Here is a 27,865-nt window from a genome sequence, read left to right as displayed (position 1 = left end):
ATAGCTTTCATGTATATTGTTATGCAATGAATTATGATCCGAACATATCCGAAGATGTTGCGTTCATCGATTGATGAACGCAATTGCCGAAAGGCAGTTCATTTAAGGAATGGAAGTTGAGGTGTAAATATTTTGATATAACAACGTTTTGAAAAAAAATATTAAAAATCCAACAACAAAATTACCCTATTTTATTTAATACCCAATAATATATTATGAATACTTCATACTTTGTATAAACATGTTAAATTTTATTCGATATTTATTAAAACAAAAATCTCTCTGTTTGTTCTTTACAACTCAATCATGTCATAAAAACAAATAAATCTGGATTTAATTAATTAATAATTGTACTTTAAAAGTAAAGTATTGGATTAAAACAGTGATAATTACTAGCTATTATCCCATTTCATGCAGTGTGTCATCACACGATAGCCACTACTATGACGTGTATGTGGTTCACTTGGTCCTGAAATGGTACACTTCGGAAGTGGTTCACTTTGTCCTGCACCCAAAATTTCGGCAAAGTACACGGCTCCTGACAAATATGATACTACAATTTGTTTTAGCCGTGATTTATTCATAGGATAATCATATTGTAGTATTTTGTATGCATAATGTAAGATACAGAAGCTATGGTTTTATATTTAACTGGTTACTAGCTGACTGTTACAACTTGTCGAATATTAACAGAAAAAAGGGACAACACAAAATGGAATCTATTTGTTTTAAAATAGTTATCAAAAATAAGTATCGCATATTGGCTGTGAAAATAGTTCCAAAATAAAATTGGTAAAATAATCATAGGCGCAATGACTTCGTACTTACATTCTCTTATTTGGAAAGCTTTAGTATGGGTTCGTTTGTACAAACAAATATAAAAAAAACAGTCAGTTGGTCAGGTTTTGATGTTATATTTAAAGAACATCTGGATTTAAAGCATTCATACACCGGCCTGATTAAGTGTTTGCTTTGCGTTTAAGCACTGCGGATAGTCCCCTCAACTACTAACGCACAGCACTGACACTGAACATTAAAAATGCACTCTGACGCCCGGAGGAGAATAATCCCAATCCCATTTTTTTTATTCCGGATTACACTGCCAATTCACGCGGATAACCTTCTAACAGTGCGGATAGTCGCCTTAATATTTTACACACACTGAACACCTAATTGCACTCGGACGCAAATCGGAGGGTCAACAAATTCCCATTTTTTTTCAAATTACCTTGACAATTCACGCTGAGTTTCACTCAAGAACACTATTGATAGTTCCCTGAACTTTTTTACGCACTTCATTGACTCTGGAAACTCCCGCCTGGCGGTAGTCAACTGACCCCCATTTGGTTATTTCGGATTACGTTACTACTTCACGCAGAGTGGCATTCTTCAGCAATACAGATTGTCTCTGAACATTTTACTTACAGATCTCGAAATAAGCACCGATCTTCACCCCTGTCTGCCGCCACCGACCACTCGAACCCCGATTTTGTTTATTCCGGATTGTATAACCAATTCACGCAGATTGCATTCTGCAGGAATGCCGATTTTTTCCTTTAACATTTATTCTGGATGACATTGCCAATTCACGCAGAAGGCAATCTTCTGGATTACATTGCCAATTCACACAGAAGGCAATATTCTGGATTACATTGCCAATTCACGCAGAAGGCATTCTTCTGGATTACATTGCCAATTCACACAGAATGCATTCTTGAGCAACGCGGATTGCCCTCTGAACATTTTACGCACATCCCTCGCAATGAGCACTGATTTATACCACAGTCTGCCGCCCCCCTGCCATCCAATCCCAGTTTAATTCATTTCGTATTACATTGCAAATTCACGCAGAATGGCATTCTGGAGCAATGCGGAGTGTTCCTTATACATTTTACGCACACGTCTCGCAATGAGCACTAATATGTAACGCCGTCTGCCGTACCAGCCACCCGACTCTTGAATCTTTTAATTCCGGAATACATTGCCATTTCACGAAGAATTGCATTATGGAGCGATGCTAATTGTCACTTGAACATTTTACGTACAGCTCTCGCAATGAGCACTGATTTGCATCCAAGCCTGCCGCACCCGTCCAACCTTTCCCCCCATGTTTTTTTATTCCGGATTACATTGCCCATTTTAGCAGAATGGGATTCTGTGCCAATGCGGATTTTTTTCTGAAGATTTTACGCTTAGCTCTCGCAATGAGCACTGATTTTCACCACCATCTGAAGCCCCGGTCCCCTCAATCGTTGCAAATAAAATATTCCCGTTTACATTGCCAATTCATGCAGAATGGCATTCTGGAGCAGTGTGGATTGTCCCCTAATAATGTTTTGATAAGCTCTCGCAATGAGATCTGATTTGCACTCAAGTCTGGCGTCCCAAGCCACCCGAACCCTACTTTTCTTTTATTTCGAATTACATTGCCAATTCACGCAGAATGGCTTTCTGGAGCAATGCGGATAGTCGCTGAACTTATAGCGCTCGCAATAAACTCTTATATTGGTACACTACTGTTTCTGAATTTGTAAGCAAAATCTATTTGTTTCTTAATTTCATGATTAAGCCACAGTCCTTTGCAAATACTTTTTTCTAACAAGCTATTCTAAAAAATGGTAACATTTTTTACCAACTACACACTAATATACGTGTACCGTGCTGTAGTTCCGCATAGTAACATCGGCCGTAAGTGCACTAACCGTCGAAAAGAAAAAAAATGTAAAAAACATCTATCATCACGGTTCACATGTACATGTTTTCCCTGACACTTTCCTTGAGTAATGGTTGTATAAATTGATAAAGAGTGTTTATCAAACTGTAGTCACGAGAAACAAATGAAATACGTTAATCCATTAGCAATGAATTTGTACGGGGATATTTTATACTCTTGGTTATTGATTTCATAATATGTATCATGGTATATACTGCATGTATGTTTTTAGCTAGATGTTGAATAATAGATAATTACATAGTATATGTTATATACTCATATATATATGATTACAAGTATATGTATAATATAGCTTTTTTCCTCCATTTTCTGGAGATGTACATGGTGTGTGGTAATACCGTAATACATACATAAGAATAAATATTTACAAACACAATACAAATTTGATAGTACAGTCGAACCCCGACGGCTCGAACTCCCATGGACCAGCGAAAATACCTTTCGTCTCGAAAAGTTCGAGCCAACCGGGAATAATTACCTAGTTCGAGCCAACGAGGACTTCGAGCCAAGCGAGTTCGAACCAACGGGATTCGACCGTGTACATAATAATGAAAGATGAGATTATAGGGTGTCACAGTAACAGTAATTATAACACGTTTGTTTTATACACATTACGTTGGTCACATTTATAATTAAGGATGCATACCAGTCAGATCTTACAAACGATTAAGAACAATGATAATGCATCGGCTAAAATCAATAGACAGTTGTTTCCTATTAATTTAAACAATATTTCTTCGAAAACGAAATATAAATTACTGTTTTAGGATTGTCTTATGTTGTCGAGCAGCATTTTAAAGAAAACATTGCATACTTTAGCACAGTTGTTAAGGAACTCCGGGTATAGTTGTACATCGAGTACCTTTATCAAATGTTCGTCGATTTTGTCAAGATTTCAAGATTTCAAGATTTATTTAGATCATGGGTTATTACAACCATGTGATCAGAACAATAACGCTTTAACAAACAATTAATTAAACATATATATATATAAACAAAGTGGACATATATTACATACAGTTTCCTATAATAGGAAATACTAAGACAAATAAGTCGTATTGTTTTTAAAGGAGAATGACTATTTGACATTAGATAAAAGGGATTTACAAAATAGTCAAGTGTGTACACAATGAATGACTGCCTCGATGTCATTTTAAGTAATTTAGTCATACATGGGTACACTCAAACTTTTAATCGCTTCCAGGAAAAAGTCGTGAATAGCTATTGTTACTTGAACCACACCAGGTGCTCGAGCTCGTTGCTGGTCGGTGACATCTGCGGCAATTAATCGCCTGGTCTGGGGGACGCTGGGACCATAGACATGCTAGCAGCTTCATGAGGGAGAGGCCGGAGATACGAGGGGTGTTCGGAAAGTTTCGGGACAAGTGCCGTTACATTCTTATTTTAATCTTTGTACTCAATGTTCTTAAGCATTCATAGCTCTATATACCTTTCATTCATTTTCAGATGCAAAATTACAAAATTCAAAATATGAGGTTAGTATTTTTCACCCTAGCAACGTTATGTAAACGTGGGCGGGGCAACTAAATGCATAAACAATTGCAGAAGACCTATGTCGTAATATTGGACACAAACTAGTTGATGTTATAATTTTGAACAGCTAGCCCTATTTAACTTATAAAAAATGTTGTCACATGTATACCCAACAGACCAGATAAAGATTCTAGTAGCTTGTGCCAGAACGCTGCTAATTTGCATGTTAATAAGTTAATAAATTTCATACCTCCAGAAAGTTTTTTATTTCAACTAAATCAATAGTATATTAACATTTTTGAGACAGATAATATCCAAATTGATATTGAATGTCTTATAATAAAAACATGAGATCCCCATTTGACGTATCGGCTTTTTTTAAATTTAGCCGTTTCAGGTTTTACCGATATGTCCAACTCATTCTGAATGACTTCCCTTGAGTAGTCTTTAATCAATGGCGGATGTTTCAAAACAAGTTCGGACAAAAACGAAACATAACATAAAATAGGGATTTCTACCTCTGACAGTCTCCATTTGGAGTAATAAATGGGTTCAACGTTAAGACAAGATGTTGACTTCAATGCTCTGTTCAAGAAGCTGGGTAAATTTTGTTTCGTTGATTACTATTTTTTAATCTTAAGATGTTTATTATTAATAAACGGCTTGTCTTTTGATTTTCTGCCGAGCAAAAAAAAATCGGATTGGTGGATATCAGTTAATGTTTAACTTGCTTGTTAGATTGACTGATTTCAACCTTTTAATTAAGTTTTTTATGAGAAGGGTGAAGGGTTTTTCAATGAATGTCGGACTAGTCCATATAAACAGCCGCTTCAGAGTCTTTGACGATTTTTTATTTGGCGACTCAACGCGTCCATATCCCACTTGTTGTTTTCCTATCACAGAATGACAGATCCCAGCGCTAAGTATATTGAGTGGAAAGATAATGGGCACCAGCTAGATGGTTTCGAAATAGTCTAAAAAAATAGACGTGTTATACGGGATTCTTCCAATCCCTAACGTCTAAACGGGAATGTGCAAAAAACGGGGGTGTTTTAAAAAATATTGAAATTGTTTTAAGTGAAGTATTATATGGTTGAAATTGATCATAAAGAGTTATATACATATTTTACCATGTAAGTGAAATGTTTATTAAATGCACTAAACAAGCATTTAATGCATTAAAACAAGTTGTTTACCTTTCCAATAAAACAAAAGTTGACTGACACAGACAACAATTATGCGAAGGGGAACAACTCGATACAATTGTAATTACTCGGCCTCCTCCGACAAAGCTTCGAGATAGACCTCGTTATACAATCGTAACAACTCGGCCATGGCCGAAATGTTCCGAGCGATTTAAAACTGTGCCCTGAAGCATTGCAGGTGCCCTTCATGTATATATCGTTATGTTTTGACAAAATGAAATGAAGAAAAGCTGTCAAACTCATAATTATTCGTTGGATATTTATTTTTTGTGTACGGAACTAATATAAAATAACATTATCTGGTAATATTTCTTGTTTTTATGATATTTTATAGTCGCTATATGCTTTAACCCGGAATCCTGATCGGAACAACTACCCACTTTTGATACTAAACAATTTGTACGTGAAGGATTTGTCATATCAAAAATCTAAAAAAATCCGTCAACGTACAATTATTTGGACTAGTTTCGAAATGGCGATGCTTTATTGACAGAAGTCGATCTAAATTAGGGTTCTCAAAATGTTTGAGTTGAACAGGCCAAATTGAAAACAAGAATGCAATTTCCTGCATTCTGAGCCATTTAGGGTACTGTTTTTCTAGGAGTTTTGAAGTGAAAAAATAAAGCACTTATAATTCGGACATATTTTGCGAATCATAAAAGTTCATTCATATTTGCAGTGAATTCAAACATTTCGGCCGTGATTTGACGTTTCTCACACGACAATTATTGACTATATTTTTTTCCGATAATTTTACAATCTAGACCCAGACGCAGTAAACACAGTACATGGTTAACTAGCCTAGAGAAAAATGGGATCTTACGGTATTCAAATGACCAATTTAAATACAATACATTGCCACGCGACTTTAATCTCCAGTTTAACTTATTAACACATGTATTGAAATGTGTCGTATATGTCGGCTGCATATCAAACGGAAAAATGTTGTGTGCTCGTGCTCTGACATCACAAAGTGAAAAGTTTGATCTGCAGCCGACATACACGACACATTGCAATACATGTGTTAATTAGTTATCCTTTCACAGCTGTTTGTGATGGGATGGGACTTGGATTAGGCTAAATAAATAACAATTGATTATTGCGGATTAATTATTGTAACGATTAATGAAATGTTAATAAAACCTGCAATTTAGCCTGTGTATACGCAAAGCCTTATCATTAATACATAAGTAAAAAGTAAGTTTTATCTGGGACGTGGAAAAAATTTAACTCGGCGAACAATATCAGAAATATTTGCATTATACAGTCAGCAAAATGTGTCTCCTATGATCTACCAAGTGTTTGGACCGATTACACCCATCTGCAATCACGGCCAATTAGAAGATATCGAGTGTTCATCAAAGCGAAACATCTTTTTTTAGCAGATGGTCACGTTAATCTGATGGTTGTAATTTTGCCACTTTCTGGTTTTAACTGGTCAAATAGGCTGGCGGCCGGTTCATTTTGAGAACCCTGTAAATTAAACTTATTATTTGTGTTTCATTATAATTTATGTGTTATAAGTGAAAGGTATTGGCTAAAATAATTATAGTGTAATTTTTGTGTTTTTATTTAACAGCGAGGTGTTTACAATTGTGGAGTAACAGTTAAAGAATATATTTTACATTGATATGGAATAGTCAATTTTAGGGAACAAAATGAACATCCAAATGTTACAAAAGTCCCCTAAACGCGCATTATTGTGGCTAAATGTCGGACGTAATGAACAATTGCCAAAGAAACCCGGCCGCAGTAAACCAATTGCATGTAGTTGGACAGAATGAACTATCTCAGTGGTCGAAATTAACACAAGCACACTAGCCCTGCACTGGTAAAATATGTTTCGGGCTTGCTCAAATTCTGAATTTTATATAGCAGGGCTTGTTCAAAATTTTGATGCCAAGCAAAAGTATAAGAATTTGGGCTTGTTCATCCAAAAGTCTAATTTCAATGACTGCTATCTATAAGTTATATAGGGAAATTGAATCTAATTCAAAACCCAAAATTTATCATAGTCACGAAAAGTTATTCATTTATGCAATTGCAAATTTATCTTGTCATAACTTTTCAATCTTAATGTCGAATATTCAAATATTCAAATTGTAGTTTTCAATCCTAATATATTAACAGTACAGTCCACTTGAAACCCCTTCTTTTCGTTTGCAGATTTACGTCGTTACAGACAAGAAATGTAAAATCAATGCTGTACGGTTCCTATAATTGTAGTTTTGAATATCAATAACTTGAAATATAATCTTTAATGTAGTTCTCCCTGTTCTATCGTGTGGCGGAGAACTTTTTCTCCCACCTCAGATATGAGATCCAAATTTTGGTGTAAAACTTTATCTGGATTCTTATAGTCTCAAATATCTTGACCAAGACAGATTTTATTTTTTAATCATAATGTGTTTGCAGGTCACCATCTGGATGAGATTCGTGTTAGAGCCTTGGAGAATATTCTTTCAAAGTTAGAGCACAAACTTATATGTGACTCTGATCTTGTCCAAGAGCGCCACTTGTTTATTCGCCTCCTTGAATGGTTCAACTACCCGAAATCTTCCCGGCATTCAGATGTCCTCAATCTACTCTGCAGGCTTTCAGAGGTACAGTATATGTGAGAAGTTGAAGTCAAAATTCCAGAAAAACAATTGAAACAGATTTATTCTTCTGTATAAAGCTTTAAAGGTTTTAAACTAAATATTAAAACACACTTAAAAAGAAGAAGATTTTTTTATACCAACTGACTATAAAAATGGTCAGCTCTTATTTTCATAGGTAGGGTCGGGTGACCTGAACCAAATGATTTTTTAGGCCTTATTGTATCAGGCTTAACATTATAAATTTGTCCTAAAATGTTAGGAAGTGTGCTTTATTAAAGTAAAATTACAAATGTAGGTTAGAACAACCAAATATGTAAAGTTTGTATGTATTGATGAACTTATTGTAAGTTTTCTTTTTCGAAACAAAACTATTTTTCTTCAGTCTTAAGCAAACTTCAATAAATTAAAAAAGGATTTTCATCCTTTTCATCATTGTTACAAGAGGTCGCTTCTAAAAAAGGACAGAGTGCAGCACCCTTCCATAACTCTTAATTGCTAATCCCTAGAGATTTTCAAACTTATTGGTAATTTATTTTCTATTTATATAGCACACATCCGGTGCAGAAACCTTACAAGACATTGGTGCTATTGAGTTTCTTACCAGTCTGCGAAAAGATGTGACATCGGCCCTGCAACCAGTTGTCGATCAGGTGCTTGAGAACTGCATGCGCCTGCCTGACGTTGATATTGGATTGGACCATGCTCCAGAGTGTATCTATCAGAGACACAACCATACAGGTATGTGATGGCAAAAGTCTATTATTGTTGAAAGAAGCCCAAGCCTGCTAGCCCTACATTGGTAAAGTTTACAGTTGTCAAAAGAAGCCCAAGCACTAAAGTGGTAAAGTTTATAGTTGTTGATAGAAGCCCAAGCCCGGTAGCCCTGTCTGCAGTGGTAAAGTATACAGTTGTTAATTGAAGCCCAAGCCCGCTAGCCCTGCAGCAGTAAAGTTTACAGTTTTTTAAAGAAGTCCAAGCCAGCTTGCCCTGCAGTGGTTTGGTATCACCAGTCTTGTTACAATTTCTATAGTACATTTGTTATAGAATTCTAGTTGATATGAAAGCCTGATATCAATGAGTAAACATTTCAGTGTTATCCAGTGCATCAAAGGCAAATATCCCTATTGTAACAAGGAATTGGGTTATTCATTTCTCATGGAATAAGGTGTGAAAGTGCCATAAAAGGACTTGACAGCATACTGACTCAAAATATGCAAATACAGTATTTTCTCAAAACAAGCCTAGAATTGTCAATGGATAGAATGATGCCAATTATACATTATTTTACATGATTAAAATAATATTTTGTAGCTGTCTTCTGTGAGTTTACCTGCTTAAATATAGTGCATAATGGTTTTCAAGTGTAAAGTTTGTATATTTGATGAGACCAAATCCGCAAATAGGAATGAAATATAAAGTCTTGTATTTATTTTTCAGGAATGACTGCGGGTGCAGAAACCACAGTGGATACCATAGCAACCCGTCATACCCAGGATTATTCCCTTGCCCCTAGCACCAATGCCCCTTCTGAGCATGGAGCCAGACTACCAGATTACAGGGAACCACCTTTGGGGTTCTTCGAGGGGTGTCAGGGAGATCTGGGGCAACAGCCTATGACACCAGGGCCCGGGGGTCACCCCACAGTAGCTGATCTGGGGCTTGGTATGTAAGAGCCTGCTGTTAGCAAATATAGCCATAAACACACTTTGTTTGATTAAAATGCATGTTTTTTCCTTCAAAACAATGTTGAAGTTTAATATAATTAAGTTTATATAAAATATATCGAGCACTGTCTCAAAAGCTTTTTACGGTAAAAGAGAGGGGTGCCAATCATCTTGGGATGTGTGTCTCTGTGTGGGGGATTGGGTTTTTTTTGCTGTGATTGTGAAACAGTTGAATGATAATGAAAATAATTTTGGGGAAAATTGCAGAATTTTTATGAAATTTCTGCTACGGGAAGGCTGCTTTATATCATGCATGCTTATAAGGTTAAATAGAAACTGTGATTGGCTAGATGTTTTTAACAACAAACAATCGTTGATTTTTTAGAGGGCAGTAGCTGTTTTAGAATGACCATATTTCCATGGTTATCACTCACACCCACAGACAGACATGTTCTCTCCTCCACCAACAGGTTTGTTCTACAGTAATATAAATAGTGTTCATACGTATGTGGCCTTGATGGGAAAATCAGACCCAATGGCATGAGTGGAATTCAGTAATTCAGCGTTTCATTTTTAGCTCATGTGTTTTGGGCAGAAAATAGTCAAGTTTGCTCTTGGCGAACAGTGGCTACCTACGCATACTCCAGTAAAAATGAGTATGCATGGGCGTATAATTTAATATTGTTTCCCACAAAATAGCAAGTGCTTGAATCTCGAAATCAGAAATAACAAATGAAGGCTAAGGATGTTTGTCGTAATTTCACTCTTATGTTGGCATTTAGAATCTAGGAAATGCTTGAAAATTGTTCATTTGTTAGTGCTTTCTTTAAAATCTAACTAAGGGATTGGAAACTCAAGCAATTTCCAACTTATTTAAATCGAACATAAGACCTTTTCCTGTCGATGCCTTGCTCAATATATGGTTCAAAAGGCTTCAGGTTTGCCTCTTTTGATAGACATCATGTTTGGTGCAGTATCATATAAAACATGGTATTTTTACAAAGACTGGATGATTTTCATATTGTGTCTTTTTATCATTTATTCATCTGATCATAGTGTTGTGAAAATTCTTGTTTCAGTTCTCTCCAGAGTCGGGAGGCCTCGATGCTTGTCAGCACGTGCGAGTTTCTAAGTGACGTTGTCTTCCAAGATTTTCCTGCTGAAATTTTCCTGCAGAGGCCTAATATTGTCAAGGTAACTGCTTAAAGTTCATAAATCAAACAAATCTTCTGTGAAATTAGAAGCAATTAGACCATATCAACATTTTACGACTGAAAATTACTAAATATTTGACAATTTCCTTATATTATAGACTCAAAAAGCCTTAAATGTGTGATGCAAGGTGCTCTTATTGTGGGGTTTATTCTCTTAGATTTTTTCTATTGAATGCTTCATATCATTGAAAACTACTAGAACTCAATTTTACTGCAAACGTTACAATTTTGAACCTGGTTTATTTTTAGAACCTGCTTTCACTCCTGAGTGGACCAATCAAAGAAGGGGGTGTGGCCAGGCTTCAGGCTGTAAGGACATTGGCTGACTATGTCACATGTCTGCGTAGTAGAATACGATGTCATCAGGATCCCAACTTTTACACAGCAAAACAAGGTTAGCTGGTACTTTGTGATTTATCATTGCTAGAAAGGATAAAATTGGTTTAAAAAAGGTCTTTGTATTATTGAGCAACATTCAAATTTTGAGTTTTGATCATATGTAGCAGGGAACAAACAACATGTGTATAAACAAATAAAATACATGTTGTCAAATGCTTTATGCCCTTATAACTCATGGTTAATGCTAAAAGATTGACCAAATCAATATAGAGGTGGATACAGAAGGTTGTCCTTGTTTGGATTACAATACTAAAATAATGATAATTCAGTAATGCATTGTTTATTGTTTTTTTATGCTTTTTGTGACAGGCCCACTCCATTTCATTTGTTTCAATTCTGATTGCCAATCAAAGTAAGAAAATAAGGACCTGTGATTGGCTGAGCATTGAATACTTCAAAGGGAATATAAAACAGTCCTTGTCATTGGTTATTTCAGACTTCAGCACCACACCAACTCCATTCTCTACACCCTCCAGTTCTTCATCAGCCAATCAAAATGGAGGAGGAGATGGAAGGCCATCGGTGATTGGTTGGACAGATTCCCGCCCCCGGGGGGATGGCCGGGATGGAGATACGTCTGGTTCTTCCACTGGGTATGTTGACACATATATACGCTGTAAACACAAATATATACACTGTATAAACACATTTTTTTTAAATTGTAAACACTGTATATACACATATATATGCTGTATATACACATGTATACTCTGTATATACACACTTGTAAGCAGTCTATACACATGTATACACTGTTTATGCTGTATACATATTCTTTACTTTAACATGGACTCATCTCTTATGACACATGTATATTTCGCAGTTTTTGCGTATTTTTTTCAATTCAAAATTTACTGGGTTTGTCCTCTACATAAATTCAAGTTGATTTAAAAACAGCATATCTGTATCTGTACTAATCATGTTGCTTTCACATTCACATGATAAACTGGGAAACCATTATGCATTATTTTAAACAAGTAAACTGAGCTGAGGCAGCGACAAAATAATATTTTAATCATGTGAAATGATGTGTTTTAGGCCTCATACTAGTTTGTAATGACAATTCTAGGCTTGTCTTGTGGACATAATGTATTTCAGAATTTGGGACCATCTGGTGTCTAGCCCCTTTAATAATCTTTTTTTCATGATTCTTGGCTCACTGATACTCAGTGGGATCCCACTGACCTTTGAAGAGATCGCTCCTTTACATTGCCCATATAACTTGTCATGACCTCAGCAAATAACTTTATATTTATATGACAGGACATCTCGGGCTTCCAGTGTGGGCTTAAGCCTGGAAGGCAGGAGAGGAGAACCCATTGACCTTGAGGATGTCCCTGCCCTTCAATACTTGCAGTTAACCCTTCCGCAGTTTTGTACCCAGGTTCTGGAGAGAGCACTGCCACTTCTACGCTCTACTGATCAGGTTAGAAAAATAAGATATACATTTCGGTTCTTTGTTAATGAACTGAATAGTATTGCCATGATCTTTTCAGCTTGTCTGTTTTTCATAGAATCCGGGTATTGTCGTAGCCTTGGTGGCTCAGTCATTGTTGGCATCATGCCAAAGCTTTAACCTTGGCATATGTGTCCCTATGTTCATGGCTCTAGCTTTACTTATTGTTGAGTTATGCCCCTTCTTTTACTAGAAAAACAAACATGAGCATTTGTGTTCGTTGTTTATGGCTGTTTTTGTTTGAAAATAAGGGTATTACTTCAATTCTACCATCTGAAATGTCTTATATATAAACTATAACATGAAATACAGGACAAGCAAGGAAAGTATGGATTTTAAGTGTATAATAATACTAATCATTCTTGGCCCATTGCAGTAAGATAATTTAGTCTTAAACCTGAAGCTGCTTTAAAGTGCTGGGGCATACCCTTAGAGTTATGGGCGGAATCTGTGCAATAAATGCCATTGTTTTGAAACACAGTTTACCCTAAAAATGGAGATATGTCTGAAAGTTTATGAACATAAGTTTTAAAATCTTTATCAAAACAGGGCCAGTTTTTTGTGTTTTAAGTCAGAACATTTTTTTTTTCAAGGTCATCACCATGGAAGTCCTTCACCTTCTCCACTTGACCTTGGATATAGTGATTGCCATGGTAACACCAGGCCTATGGCAGGATCAGTCTATGGCAGCTAGGGAATGTGTAAGTGCATATGTAGATAAGTTATGTATTTAATAGGCTTTTGGTATGTAGGTTGTTACCATGGAAATATTTAATTTTGTAGACTTGACCTTGGTAATTGTGGTTTCCATGGTTACCTAAGGCCTTCGGCATGATCTGTCCATGGCAGCTCAATTGTAAGTGTAGTCCTGTAGATGAATCATGTACAAATGTGGATTGGATTACAAAGGTCATTACCATGGTAACATTGTGGTATTTTTGATATTGTGGTTACCATGATAACACTTATGCCAGGGCCAGCCTAGGGCTTTTTGGGAAAGTATAAGTGTGTCTTAAGACAGATATTTTCAGTGTAAGAGAGACTTATGGTATGTTGGTTATTACCATGAACGCAACCTTTGACCTATGACCTTCGATATAATGGTTGTCATTGTAACTCTTGGCCTTTATTCAAAATCTGTGTATAGAACCTAAGAAAGGTATATGTTTTATTCCAAAATTATTTTCAAGTAACCAACAAACCCATTGTGTACACTTAATCATTAGTAATGTCATTAAGATAATAGAAAGTTGAAAATGTTTTTGCACAACTTAGAAATAGTAACACAATTCAGATTAATAATTAACCTCAGAAAAACGACAAAGTGGCAAAACAACCTGTCATAACCCTGATGAATTTTATTTGTTATGTATGTATTTCCAGAGTGAAAAGCTTATTGAAAGCCTAGATGTCATGGCTGATCTATTGAAATTTCATCACCATAGCAACTTGAAGTCTGACCCTGATGACACTAATAATGACCCTGGTGACCTTGTACAGCAGAGGCAGTGCTTGGTTGGTCTACATGTGCTTCTGGCTAGGATCCTTGACCCTCTGGTTCCACTTGACAAGGTTTGTGATTATTGGGAAAAAAGGAAATAAAACTGAAAATATAAAAATTGGTTTGAATTTCATAGAGCAATGTATATATCATGTGTTTTTGGACCCTTGACCCTCGTGTTCAGGTTAAGAAGGTTAGTGATTATTGCATTGCACCTGAGTAATTAGACAAAAATAAAATAGAACTGTAAATAAAAAGGAAATATAAAAATTGCATTGCATTTGGTTGAGCAATGTCTATAGACTTAAAATCATTTTTGAGCCTGTCGTTTTTAGTTCTGTAAGCTCACAAAATGTACAGTTAAAAGATGAAAAAAAAGTCATTTTTATGCTTTAAATTTTGTAAATGTAAATTTCATGTTATTTTTTTCAAACAAATTTTGGCAAGTTTTATTTTTATTCACAATGCCAGTATTCTCTTTTTCTATTATTTAGTGATCAGAACACATCAGTTGTTTAATGTTTCTTCAGGTTTAAATATGTTAACCTGATCGAATGTGATCTATTTCAAAATTTAGACCCTTGAAATATCAAGCAGATCTGCATTACTTGTGTTTTCCTTTTCAGTGTCGAGGGGTTATATCAGAGAATCTCCTTTCCATCATGAACACACTTGTATATGATGAAGCCCTTAGCAACACACTTCCTGACCTTCAGCTTCAGTTGCTAGGTTACCTACAGTACCTTGACGACGGAAGGTACTCTGTGTATGTTGCTACGGCAACCATTTGCCAATCGTTGCAGAGGACTTGCAAGTTTATGAATCTGGCCCAGGAAGAGGTTTGTACATTATTAAATCATTGCATCTTAAGGTGGAGCATCCTAATAATTGCCACCCTTGTGTGGTGACACCATTGTGTTTAAGTTAAAGCAACCACTGTAGGTGAAACCCCATTGCTTTTAAGGTTTTCAGGTAAAGCACCTACTGTTGCATTACAAAGTATACTATATTACCCACAAAAGGTGAACTTAAAATATGTGGAAGTCCTTTATTATATTAATCCTATTCATATGCAAAGAGAAACATCAGTTTAATTAAGGCCAAATGAATTGTATTGCTCTGTATACGGCTACATAGAAAGTTTAACCAGGGGTCCTGGTTTGATTGCTGAGAAAATGTTGGCAAAACTATAGTTAAACTGAGCATATTTATGAAGGTCATTACCACTTGACACATTTATCACTTACCAAATCCTAATTGCGAGGAGTTAAGAATACTAACATATGTTGATAATATTTGTCATGCCTCGACCTTTCCAGAGTGAAGTAAGCTCAATTCTCTCTTTTTTTCCAGGCATCTCGACTATCAAAGGAGACACTTTCCCTGTGTGAGGGAGCCTTTGACAGCCTACCGTACCACCGTCACATGAATTACATCACAGAGACTGTTAGACTGTGCTCAGATATGTGAGTACATGTTTCCTTCACAGGTTTTGTGTTAGTGACTTCTTTTTTGTTTTGAATATGACGAAAAGAAAAATGATTCTCTCTTGTGCATCATTTTTAGCCGGATTTTTCATGGAAAAATTAAAGGTTATAGAATGGCGAAAACCAGGCGGGCGATCGGTCGGGCGTTAACAATTCTGTGTTAAAGTTTTCATTTTATGTAATAAAGTCGAGATTTTTTATCCAATGGTTTATCCAAAATTGGTCAGACTATTTGTCGGCTTGTAATCTTGAATGTATATGAATATGGGTCATCTCGGGTCAAAAACTAGATCACAAGGGTAAATCTTCAGAAGAAATATTTCACAGTAATAAATTCAACAATTTTTATCAAATCTGGATGAAACATGGTCAGAATGCTGGTATGCATTATATCTTGCATATTTCTTTATATGGGTCAACCCGGGTCAAAATCTAGGTCAATAGGTCAAATCTTAGGAAAATCTTTCCACGTCATAAATTCAACAATTTTTGTCAAATCTTTATGAAACTTGGTCAGAATATTTGTCTCCATAATATCTTGAAAATTCTTTTATATGGGTTATCCCCGGTCAAAATCTGGGACACAAGGTCAAATCTTAGGAGAAAGTATTCCACTGTCATAAAAATTCATTAATTTCTGTCAAATCTTTATTAAATTTGTTCAGAATATTTGTCTACATGTTGTCTTAAACATTTGTGAAAATGGGTCACCTCAGATCAAAAACTAGGTATCTAGGTCAAATCTTCGGAAATATTTTCCTGATGTCATAGAAAAATTCTATGCTTACCAAACCTATCAATTTCAATCAACAACTAAATTGAATTGCTATTTTATAAACACACATCCCAAACATGAATTTCATATCTACCCATATTTTTCAAAAATTTAAATTTTGATTAACTTTAAAAAAAATTGTGTACAAGAAGTCTTAGATGATAAAGTGTGTCATCTAGGGTCAAAAACTAGATCTCTGGGACAGATCTTATTGGAAAAGCTGATGTATTTATAAAATGTTCATTTTTCCTCACACAAAGGGGATAGATTCTGTTGATCAGGTTATTTGTATGAACGATATCTCCGATAAGTTTAAAAATGGGTCTTTTTGGTTATAAATACAAGGTCACTAGCTCTAATCCTAGGTTTTAAAATTGCATTGTTAAATAAAAGAATCGGCTTTAATGCGGCGTTGCCGCATTGGTCTTGTTTCATTAATGTAAAGGAGCATTTAAAGGGACAAGACCTCAGATGGTCCCAAAATCGGCAAATGTAGTGTTTCCTCAAATGAGCCTTGTTCATACAAGCTAGTATGAGGCCGATAATATATCAAGTAACATGATCAAAAGAAAATTGCTATTTTTAAATTTCAATGGTATTTTTATGTGGAAGACAAACCAAGTAAATTTTAAATTGGAAAAATACACAAAAACTGCAATAGATACATTTGTCATAAGTGATGTGATACATCAGTACATGTACGTTATATTCAATGCGTTTAACACAACAAATAATTTTAATGTAAATTTTTGACAATTTCCTATTTCCTTACAATTGTTTCATCTGGTGTCTAGTCCCTTTAAAGCTGCACTCTCACAGATTTAAATGTTTTGACAGCTTTTTTAACCAGGTTTTCAACGAAAACCGGGTTATTAGAATGAGGTTGTCGTTGGACAGGCGGCGGGCGGGCGTCAAACATTGGTTTCTGTTCAATAACTTTAGTTAGCATTGATAGATATTGATGAAACTTGGTGTGTAGGTAGCTTATGGGAAGAGCTAGCTTGGGATTGCTTTTGAGGGGGGTGGGGCTAAGGTTAAGGTCACTGTTACTAAATATAGAAAAATGGTTTCTGCCCAATAACTTTAGTTAGGATTGATAGATATTGACGAAACTTGGTGTGTAAGTTGCTTATGTGAAGAGCTGCTTGGGATTGCTTTTGAGTGGGGAGGGGCTAAGGTCAAGGTCACTGTTACTTAAAATAGAAAAATGGTCAAGGTCACTGTTACATAAAATAGAAAAATGGTTTCTGCCCAATAACTTTAGTTAGCATTGACAGATATTGATGAAACTTGGTGTGTAGGTAGCTTATGTGAAGAGCGAGCTTGGGATTGCTTTTGAGGGGGGTGGGGCTAAGGTCGCCTGTTACTAAAAATAGAACAATGGTTTCTGCCCAATAACATAAGTTAGCATTGATAGATATTGATGAAACTTGGTGTGTAGGTAGCTTATGTGAAGAGCTAGCTTGGAATTGCTTTTGAGTGGGGAGGGGCTACGGTCAATGTCACTGTTACTTGAAAAAGAAAAATGTTTTTTGCCAAATAACTTTTGATAGCATTGATAGATATTGATTAAACTTGGTGTGTTGGTAGCTTATGTAAAGAGCTAGCTTGGGATTGCTTTTGAGGGGAGTGGGGCTATGGTCAAGGTCACTGTTACTAAAAATTTAAAAATGGTGTCCGCCCAATAACTTTAGTTAGCATTGATAGATATTGATAAAACTTGGTGTGTAGGTAGCTTATGTACAGAGCTAGCTTGGGATTGCTTTTGAGAGGGGTGGAGCTAAGGTCAAGGTCACTGTTACTAAAACTGGAAAAATGGTTTCTGCCCAATAACTTTAGTTAGGATTGATAGATATTGACGAAATTTTGTGTGTAGGTACTAGTAGCTTATGTGAAGAGCAAGCTAGGAATTTCTTTTGAGGGGGGTGGGGTCAAGATCACTGTTACTAAAAATAGAAAAATGGTTTCTGCCCAATAACTTAGTTAGAATTGATGGATAGTGATGAATCTTAGTGTGAATATAGCTTATATGAAGCTGCAGATTGAACTTGCTCATACAACAAATTAATTGGCTATAATTTCTGATTGCCCATAACAAAAACCTGGTTTCGTCGCATTGCGGCGCTTCTAGTTTATTTTTGTCTTGGAACAAGCCATTTTTTGTGAAAACCCATGGAAACAAGTTATATAAGACTGCTGGCAAAAAATAAGATCACAGATTTTTATATTTAAGTTAAAAAAGTGATGTTATATGCATTTTTCTTAAACTGTTAGGAACGGTTTAAGCCATAAAACATTAATTTATTGTCAGAAACCTTATATCATTGGCATCACCAAGACAAAAATTAAAAAAGTTGTAAAGATGGTATATCAGTGAGAGTGCAGCTTTAAAAGTATGCATTGGTAATTCACTATTTTGGTCAAAACAGTCACTGAAATATACTTTTCTTTTCTTTTTTTACATTGAAATTGTTTTTGTTTTTTTAAAGACATGAGAATGCTGATGTCAGGTATTTGTATTTTAACATAGCTCTCTGACTAATACCTATTTCAAAGGGTATAGTTTCATGTGTTTTACATGTGACGGAATGGTTGTTACTTTTATTGGTCAAGTTATAAAACTTTCTGAAGTGTTCTATCTCTTAGTACTGGTGTACTTGTATGTAATATTAATGTACAGAAATGTAATACTGAACAAATGTTGTGTTTATGGTAGAATGGAAAATAGTTTGTGTTTGTAAAAATGTTATGTTTAAATTAGCTGTAGTTAAATAGGACCAGTTACATCAAGAACATAAGTGTGAAAGTGGAGTGGTTGTGGGTTCAAGCCCCATCAGGGTGGGAGTGGTCTAGTGATTAAGGTGTCCCCCTCTCACCTGAGAGGTAATGGGTTCAAGCCTCGCCAGGGTTGGAGTTGTCTAGTGGTTAAGGTGTCCGCCTGTCACCTGAGTGGTTGTGGGTTCAAGACTCGCCAGGGTTGGAGTTGTCTAGTGGTTAAGGTGTCCGCCTGTCACCTGAGAGGTTGTGGGTTCAAGACTCGCCAGGGTTGGAGTTGTCTAGTGGTTAAGGTGTCCGCCTGTCACCTGAGTGGTTGTGGGTTCAAGACTCGCCAGGGTTGGGGTTGTCTAGTGGTTAAGGTGTCTGCCTGTCACCTGAGAGGTTGTGGGTTCCAGCCTCGCCAGGGTTGGGGTTGTCTAGTGGTTAAGGAGTCTGCCTGTCACCTGAGAGGTAGTGGGTTCAAGCCTCGCCAGGGTTGGAGTTGTCTAGTGGTAAAGGTGTCTGCCTGTCACCTGAGAGGTTGTGGGTTCCAGCCTCGCCAGGGTTGGAGTTGTCTAGTGGTAAAGGTGTCTGCCTGTCACCTGAGTGGTTGTGGGTTCAAGCCTCACCAGGATTGGAGTTGTCTAGTTGTTCAAGTGTCTGCCTATCACCTGAGTGGTTGTGGGTACGAGACCCATCAGGGTGGGAGTGGTCTAGTGATTAAGGTGCACCCCTCTCACCTGAGAGGTTATGGTTTGAGCCCCACCAGGGTGTGAGTGGTCTAGTGGTTACGGTGTCCGCCTGTCACCTGAGTGGTTATGGGTTCAGGTCCCACCAGAGTTGGAGTTGTCTAGTGGTTGAGTTTACTCTCTCTCACCTCAGTGGTTGTGGGTTCAACCCTACCAGGGACTCTTTTTCATGGTCTGTCAAAATGGACACAAGCATAAATTTCTACATAGAAAACAGACTCAAGAGGGATAATATAAGCTATAAGTTTTTATGAAGCTAAGAATAAATTAGTTATGTCTTAAATTAAGAACACAAGGAGCGATTTCGTATCTAGAAGCGGTTTTGTATCCATGAGCCATTTTGTATGTAGGAAAGATTTTTTCCTACAGTATAGTACTGTTAGTGAAAATACTTTCTAAGAATGAAACTCAGCTTCTAGGAATCTTGATGAATTGGCTTCCAGGTAGTTCTGTCTTGGACTTTATAAGAGTTGTGCTTTTCATGTCCTGAGCTGATAACCAAAAATTGCACACAGCACATGTTATATGATGATTTTTTTCCAAACTATACTGTTTTACCATTCTTAAGTCCGGGTGGCATATTGTGGTCTTCCTCACTCTCAGTGAAAGCTCTTTTTGTGTGTGAAAGATATGTGTGCATTTCTTATCTGATGGCCAAACTGTTTAGTTCTAGCTGGTCGGGCATATAGTACTGTTCTTACTGGGAGAGATTTTTCCAGCCTCTGGCCTTCAGCCAATGGCTTTTCTTATCGACTTTTTTATTTATCCATTTTTGAATTGAATGAATTGCATCTGAACATAGTTTTTTTTAGCATACTGAAGGTTGAAGGTTTTACAAAAATAAAGGTCAGACAATTTCAGATAAATTAATCACTTGTTATGAGCTCATTGTTTCTTAATATATATTTCTTCTGGCTTCACGGCTCAGATTGATCATATGTTTGATTATGAAATCAAAACCAATGTAAGGAAAGTGTAATGTTTTTGTATTTTACTCAAAGTAACAAAAATAAAAATTGGTGAGATTTGCATTGGATCTTGGACTACATTTATAACCAACCATATTGCTTGAGTCACTCGAGAATTATCGCCCTTTATTTATAGATTATATCTCAAAGCTGTCTTGTCTGATCAATAACTTGCAACCTTTGTCCAATGATATCACCAAATTTAGTCAGAATGTGTATGGGCATTATGCTACGGACAAGTTTGATAACCAGCCAGTTGCTTCAGGCACTCAATTGTTAAGGCTCTTTATCTGTAGAAATTACCTAAAATTGTTCTTATCCCCTCTATAACTTTGAAGCCTGAATCTAATCATCACGGAAATAATCAGATTGTGAATTGACATAATATATCTGACTTTTTATAACCAGCCATATCATTAAGTCACTCGAGAGTTATTGCACTTTAACTAGTGAAATTACCTGGAATTTGTCTTTTTAGAACAATAACTCTAGGAGCCTTTGTCCAATCATCCCAAAACTTGATCAGAATGTGTATGGACATCTAATATTGAACAAGTAAGATAACCAGCCAAATTGCTCAAGTCATTCGAGAGTCAACTCCCTTTAATTTTAGAAATTTAAAAAAGTGATATTGTTAATAACTTCAGTCATTAGAATGTGTATGGGCATTATGTTTCGAAGTGTTGAATAACGAGCCATGTTGCAAGAGTAACTCAAGGGTAATCATCCTTTAATTAAAGAAATAACCTAACATCAGTATTGTCTGATCAATTATTCAGAATCCTTTATCCAATCATCATATTAAGTCAGAATATGTATGAGCAGAATGTCTTGGTCAGGTTTGATAACCAGCTCTTATGCCTCAGTCATTCCAGAGTTATGACCCTTGAAATGGCAAAAACTAAATTTACAGTGTATACCCTCTGAATTTTTCTTATCGTTAAACCACTTATCTCAAATTTGACTCAACTACAACCACTTTAAGCTTGGCGTCTTAAAACCAGAACTGGCATATTTGTGACTTTTGACTCCCTTGTTTTAAAATATATTATTTAAAATAATGCAGGCCTAATATAGTATTCACTGCATAAATTTTACAGTGGTAGTCGTTCTCAGCACTATGAAGATCACAAGGCCCGTTACAAGAAGTTGCTGTTACAGCTTCTTGCCCATCCAATAGGAAAGCTGCGACTGGGCATATTTACTGCTGTACTGCAATGTGTTAAGGTAGTGAATTGCTTTACTGTTGTTTTGAGTGACTTGTTGTTACAGAAATTTGGAAGATTGTTAATGATTTTAATTTTCAAGAATAACTTCATGCAATGTTTTAATAGCTCAATGTTGATGCTAATGTTTGTCCTTGAACATTCGTTTAATAAACATAGGGCCTGATGTCTCAACAAGCTAGCATAATGGTGGATTGATTTCCCTGAAAAACAGCCCTTAGTTGACATATGGTTTCTGATTATTTGCACATTGCCATTCCAAATTTGTTTTTGAAAAGACGTTTCTTAATGATTTGTGGCTAACCATTAACAAATAAGCTTAATGAAGGATGGAAAAAACAATGGTGATATATTTTACATTTCCAGACGAACCTCAGTGTGCTAAAAGCCAGCGAACCTGGCTCAACAAGCTGTGAGAAGGTCAGATTTATCATCGATGCTGACATCTTGTATGAGATCATTGTCTTTGGACTTGCCGATAAGGATACAAAGGTACAGTAGTAGGGTTTTGTCACTGGCAACATTTGTACCAATTTTCATTTGAAAACCTTGACCTTTTTTTGAGTCATTGGCAATGTTTAAATTTTTTCGTGACAAAACTGATAATGTTATCAAAGCTATGTCAAACTCTCAAATTATTTTCTTAAAAAAAAACATACAAATTTAAAATACAATAGTAGGCTTTTAGCCAGGATTTAAAAAGGATTGGGTGCTGCAAAAAAGAACCGGGTGCTAAGTGTAAAAACGGCACATTGAATCGGGGTATGAAGAAGTTAACCATTATAAATTTGGCAGAAAATGTCAGAAACGTGTTTCATTGCAGTAATATTAGGTTTCAACAGACATGTATGTAAAGTGTGTATTTATTTACAACATAATTATAAATTTTAGACAATTCAAAAGAAATATTTGACAGTCTTGAGCATTTAATTCTATAGAGACAGGTCTCCATGAGGGCAGAATCTTGCCACTGACAAAGGACAGGGTGCAGCACCCTTCCATGACCCATCAGCTACTGTAGTGACATGACTAGTTGTTGTTGACCATGTTAATGCAGACGCAGATGTTAAGATAGGTTATGGTGGTGTCATGATTTACTGAAAGAGCTAGCAGATTCCTATTATACAGAATGATCTTGGGCAGCCAGTGAGTTAAGAGCCAGGGGGTCATTTCAATAAAGATCTTGGCCGTGTTAGTGTCCAAGTGTCCATCTAACTCGTTGTTTTATCCCTGAGAATCATCACAGCAAGCGGGTTGGTGACTTACTTCTTTAGAGTCAGTTACTGATGAGCCCAGCCATGGCACTATGTTTATTAAAGCTGTGAAACTGAATAATCTTTCTTGTTTGTTTTTTTGTATCCAAGGTGGCCAATGCAGCCAGTGAGCTAGTGACTCATTTGTTAAAGAGTCAGTTACTGATGAGCCCAGCCTTATGGCAGTTAATGTTGAAAGAACTTGCCAGGGCACTTCCGATTTTGCAGGTATGATGCGTATGGATTTTATTTTGTAACATGTTTCAAGTTTATAACTGAACTTCAAACAAGACATCATTGGTTTTTATTAGTATGCATAAATAAAAGTAACAAGTAATTGTATTTCTTTTCTTGACAAATAAAAACTCTTGATTGTTGTTTTTAATGAATAAATAAATAAATAGTTGTTGAATTTGGGTGTAAGATCAAATATTCCACCATGTGATCACAGAAATCAATGAATCAAATCACAGAAATCAATGAATCAAATAAAAATTGATATTTTCATTGAAGTGAAAATAAGAGAAAGCTAAAAATAGCATGATATTTCGGTCAAAGCATTAAAAAAGAAAATGCATAAAGAATACAAAAATAAGAAATAAATGTTCTTTTGATCATTCACATGTTAGTGAGAGAAAAAAGCGATATTTTCTCGCTACTTCTTAGCTGCTGGTTTATTGAAAGCCTGAAATTTGCACATATTTTCAGTCCTATGCAAGTGTTAACACAGTGCTGGGAACCAGTATTCTAGCCATGCTCGAAACCAAACCCTCCACTTCCCCAAGTGAGATCACTCGAGGGGAGAAACTCCGGGGAACTCTGCGTTGTATGCTGTCTACAGACCTAAAGTAAGTTCGGGGATGTATTCAGACGCAAAGGGGGTTAATGTTGTAGTGGTGTGTTTTACAGGTCAGTGAGTGTTCAACATCTTGGCTAATAGCTCAGTTGGCTTGATACTTTTTCTGAATCTCTAATATTGCTTTAAATTTTCGAGTTGCACCTTAATGAGTCTAAAATTGTGGTGAGTCAAGAATCGCACAATAGTTGCAGCTCGTCTGCTTTTGTGTCGCCTGGTGAGCATAGCAGGCACAAAGGAATGATTTTGTTCCTTGTCTGTCACACGTTTGTTTATGATCAATATCCATTGAATCTCGTGTTCCAGAGTCAGCAAATGTGATATGCAAATTTGACGGGGTCAAAAGACGACCCCCATTGATTTGAGGTCATGGTGACCTTTAATGAGAAGTACCGTAAATGAATGGGTATAAGACACACTTTTTTCCCTAAGATTTTAATGTAAAAACATGCCTGCGTCTAATAACCAGTAACAAACTTTTGAACTTTTTTTCTGAGGTTGATTTCAGGCCGAAGGTTTGTTTAGATTTATGTTAAAAGGGATGTTACTCACGTCATAATGACTTAGTGTATATGGGTTAAAACGGCAGTTGAAGATCGGGATACGGTAAATAATAAGACGTTTATAATTTAAAAAAGATATTAAACGATTAAAATTATTAAAATTATTCAATATTATTTTGAATAAAACAATAATTAAACATGCATATAAAAAAGCAAAGTTGGGTACTGTCAAAATATTTTTTGTAAGGTGTACGATAAGGTGTGAAATATTTGCACTGCCTTTAGACCTGTTTAACATACCAATACTACAAACTGATGCGATAATTGTCTTGTTTTTTTTGCACTTTTCCACGTTCTTTATTCTTTTCTGTAGGTGTTGACATTTTGAGAACAAACCCGTACAAATAAGGTTTTTGCATAACTTCACTTTTCATTCTCGACAGGTTATCGTTTATAATATACTATCAAAAAAAAATCATACAAATAGTCATAAAAGGTACTTTTCAGTGCCATCCAGAAACAAATTGTCACACTAAGTACTTTTCAGTGCCTATCCAAAGTTTTTTCTTAGATTTTTCACGGATTATTTTTTTTGCCTGCGTCTAATACCCCATATCGCCTTATACCCAGTCATTTAAGGTAAGTTCTGGGACGAATTCTGGGGTTAATAGCTACATAGCCACAATTCCCAATTCAAAAAAGTTCCAAAACATTGCTGATTTTTTTTTTTTTTTTATTGAATATCTAAATCATTTCAATTTTAGTAAATGGGCAAGGCCCAAGTGCGAGTATAATTGAGCTTACACACCACCAGGCCATAACATTATGCCAAAGACAGTGATTAGTTTAATATTGTTATAAGTTGTTTCTCAAAGGTTAAATATTAAGAAGTATGAAACTAAAATAACAAGAAAGTGTTGTGGAATATAATAGTAGAAATATATTAAACTGATTTCATCATCCGCATACATGGTACGATCAGAGGCACTGAAGCGCTTATCCTGGTACCTATCTAACGAGGAAGGCGGTGTGCGTCGGTTACCCATATTTTCGGAGCTGAATGTTACAGACCTTGCAAATCTTCTGATAGTTAATACACCACGTTCAGTAGATAACGATTTAGGGGGGTCTGTGTTTCAGGTAAGATTTGTTGTTGGTTTGTTTTTTAGGGGGGAGGGGGTGGGAATTATATAATGTTCAAGCTCTGGTGTGATCACTGTTATCATCAGTTAAGAAAAACTGTCAAGATATTGACACGAAACAAGCATTTCCTTATAACAAGGTAGACCTTCATTCAGTCTTAAGTTTGGTATATGCTGGGGAAATAATTGAGTTGCATTTGTGTCAGCAAGTTCCAGCCTCGTCTTCGGGGACATTCATCAATTCTGTGATAGCTCTAGTTTGTTTCATGTAAATGTAAGGTTTACTTGGGATAGTGAATGCCTTGCCTGAAACCAGAAATAACCAAGCAAGTAAAAAATATGCTGACCAATAACTTCTGCCACACGTCCAAAGTTAAAACATATACTTTTTCCAAAATGTAAAAATAAAAGTTGATTTTTGGGGGCATTCATCAATTCTGTGATAGCTCTAGTTTGTTTCAGTATAGACTCATGTAGATGTAAGGGTTACTTGGGATAGTGAATGCCTTGCCTGAAACCAGAAATAACCAAGCAAGTGAAAAATATGCTGACCAATAATTTCTGCCACACTTTCAAAGTTAAAACATATACTTTTTATACGCCCATCTTACGATGGCCGTATTATGGGAACACCCATGGCGGGCGGGCGGCGGGCGGCTCCACAATGTTGTCCGCTCTCTAACTTGAACATTTCTCATCCAATTTCCACCAAACTTCATGAAAGTGTTTGTTGGTGAAATACCTAGGTCAAGTTCGATAACCAGCCAAATCGCTCTAGGCACTCCAGAGTTATGGCCCCCTGAATTTGTCAAAATTGGGCGGGCGGGCGGGCGGGCGGCTCCACAATGTTGTCCGCTCTCTAACTTGAACATTTCTCATCCTATTTCCACCAAACTTCATGAAAGTGTTTGTTGGTGAAATATCTAGATCAAGTTCGATAACCAGCCAAATCGCTCTAGGCACTCCAGAGTTATGGCCCCCTGAATTTGTCAAAATTGGGCGGGCAGGCAGCTCCACAATGTTGTCCGCTCTCTAACTTGATCATTTCTCATCCAATTTCCACCAAACTTCATGAAAGTGTTTGTTGGTGAAATATTAAGGTCAAGTTCGATAACCAGCCAAATCGCTTTAGGCACTCCAGAGTTATGGCCCCCTGAATTTGACAAATTTGGCCATTTTAGCTTTGTCCGCTCTCTAACTTGATCATTTCTCATCCAATTTCCACCAAACGTCATGAAAGTGTTTGTTGGTGAAATATCTCGGTCAAGTTCAATAACCAGCCAAATCGCTTTAGGCACTCCAGAGTTATGGCCCCCTGAATTTGTCAAAATTGTCCATTTTAGCTTTGTCCGCTCTCTAACTTGAACATTTCTCATCCAATTTCCACCAAACTTCATTAAAGTGTTTGTTGGTGAAATATCTAGGTCAAGTTCGATAACCAGCCTAATCGCTTTAGGCACTCCAGAGTTATGGCCCCCTGAATTTATCAAAATTGGCCATTTTAGCTTTGTCTACTCTCAAACTTGAACAGTTTTTATCCGAATTTCATAGACATTTTAGCACCTTTTGACTCGAAACCCTCGAATTAAAATAATTTTTTTCTACTGTTAATGCCATATTGTGCCAAATCATTTGCTTCTTGAAAAGCTTGCTTCTCAAAGGGCCAATGTGACAGTAAGTTGTCTTAGAATCCAAGAAATTATTGATGGGCGTATTTTGTGAGTGTCACTCTTGTTCCAAAATGTAAAAATAAAAGTTGATTTAAAAAAATTGGGTCCCCGTATGTTTTTTTACGGAAAAGTTGATGTATTATCAAAGAAAACAATCTTATTATGTCTAACTTTAAAGCAATTAACTGGCATTCCTAAATATAGTTAAAAAA

The 27,865-nt window shown here is 36.2% G+C and overlaps 1 protein-coding gene across 2 annotated transcripts in view; it reads left to right on the top strand.

The window, feature by feature from the left end:
• The first annotated feature begins 4,694 nt into the window (after positions 1–4,694).
• The window catches only part of LOC128242171 (rotatin-like), a 39,347-nt gene continuing 16,176 nt past the window's right edge, over positions 4,695–27,865 (top strand). The window contains exons 1-18 of one of the 2 annotated variants that reach the window (XM_052959241.1): positions 4,695–4,829; positions 7,849–8,036; positions 8,582–8,771; positions 9,471–9,695; positions 10,083–10,167; positions 10,777–10,891; positions 11,161–11,305; positions 11,747–11,903; positions 12,574–12,736; positions 13,360–13,467; positions 14,150–14,338; positions 14,894–15,106; positions 15,621–15,733; positions 22,104–22,230; positions 22,596–22,721; positions 23,594–23,710; positions 24,191–24,330; positions 25,824–25,981. In XM_052959241.1, coding sequence (XP_052815201.1) covers positions 4,775–4,829; positions 7,849–8,036; positions 8,582–8,771; positions 9,471–9,695; positions 10,083–10,167; positions 10,777–10,891; positions 11,161–11,305; positions 11,747–11,903; positions 12,574–12,736; positions 13,360–13,467; positions 14,150–14,338; positions 14,894–15,106; positions 15,621–15,733; positions 22,104–22,230; positions 22,596–22,721; positions 23,594–23,710; positions 24,191–24,330; positions 25,824–25,857 — 2,490 coding nt within the window. In that variant the 5' untranslated portion in view covers positions 4,695–4,774 and the 3' untranslated portion in view covers positions 25,858–25,981. The remainder of the gene's footprint in view (positions 4,830–7,848; positions 8,037–8,581; positions 8,772–9,470; positions 9,696–10,082; positions 10,168–10,776; positions 10,892–11,160; positions 11,306–11,746; positions 11,904–12,573; positions 12,737–13,359; positions 13,468–14,149; positions 14,339–14,893; positions 15,107–15,620; positions 15,734–22,103; positions 22,231–22,595; positions 22,722–23,593; positions 23,711–24,190; positions 24,331–25,823; positions 25,982–27,865) is intronic. The other variant, XM_052959240.1, reaches the window with a different exon arrangement.

Source organism: Mya arenaria, chromosome 8 (genome assembly GCF_026914265.1).
Source record: "Mya arenaria isolate MELC-2E11 chromosome 8, ASM2691426v1".
In the NCBI taxonomy this organism is placed as follows: Eukaryota; Metazoa; Mollusca; class Bivalvia; order Myida; family Myidae; genus Mya; species Mya arenaria.
The sequence above is the reverse complement of the archived record's forward strand: the minus strand, read 5'-3'. Positions and strand labels throughout refer to the sequence as shown.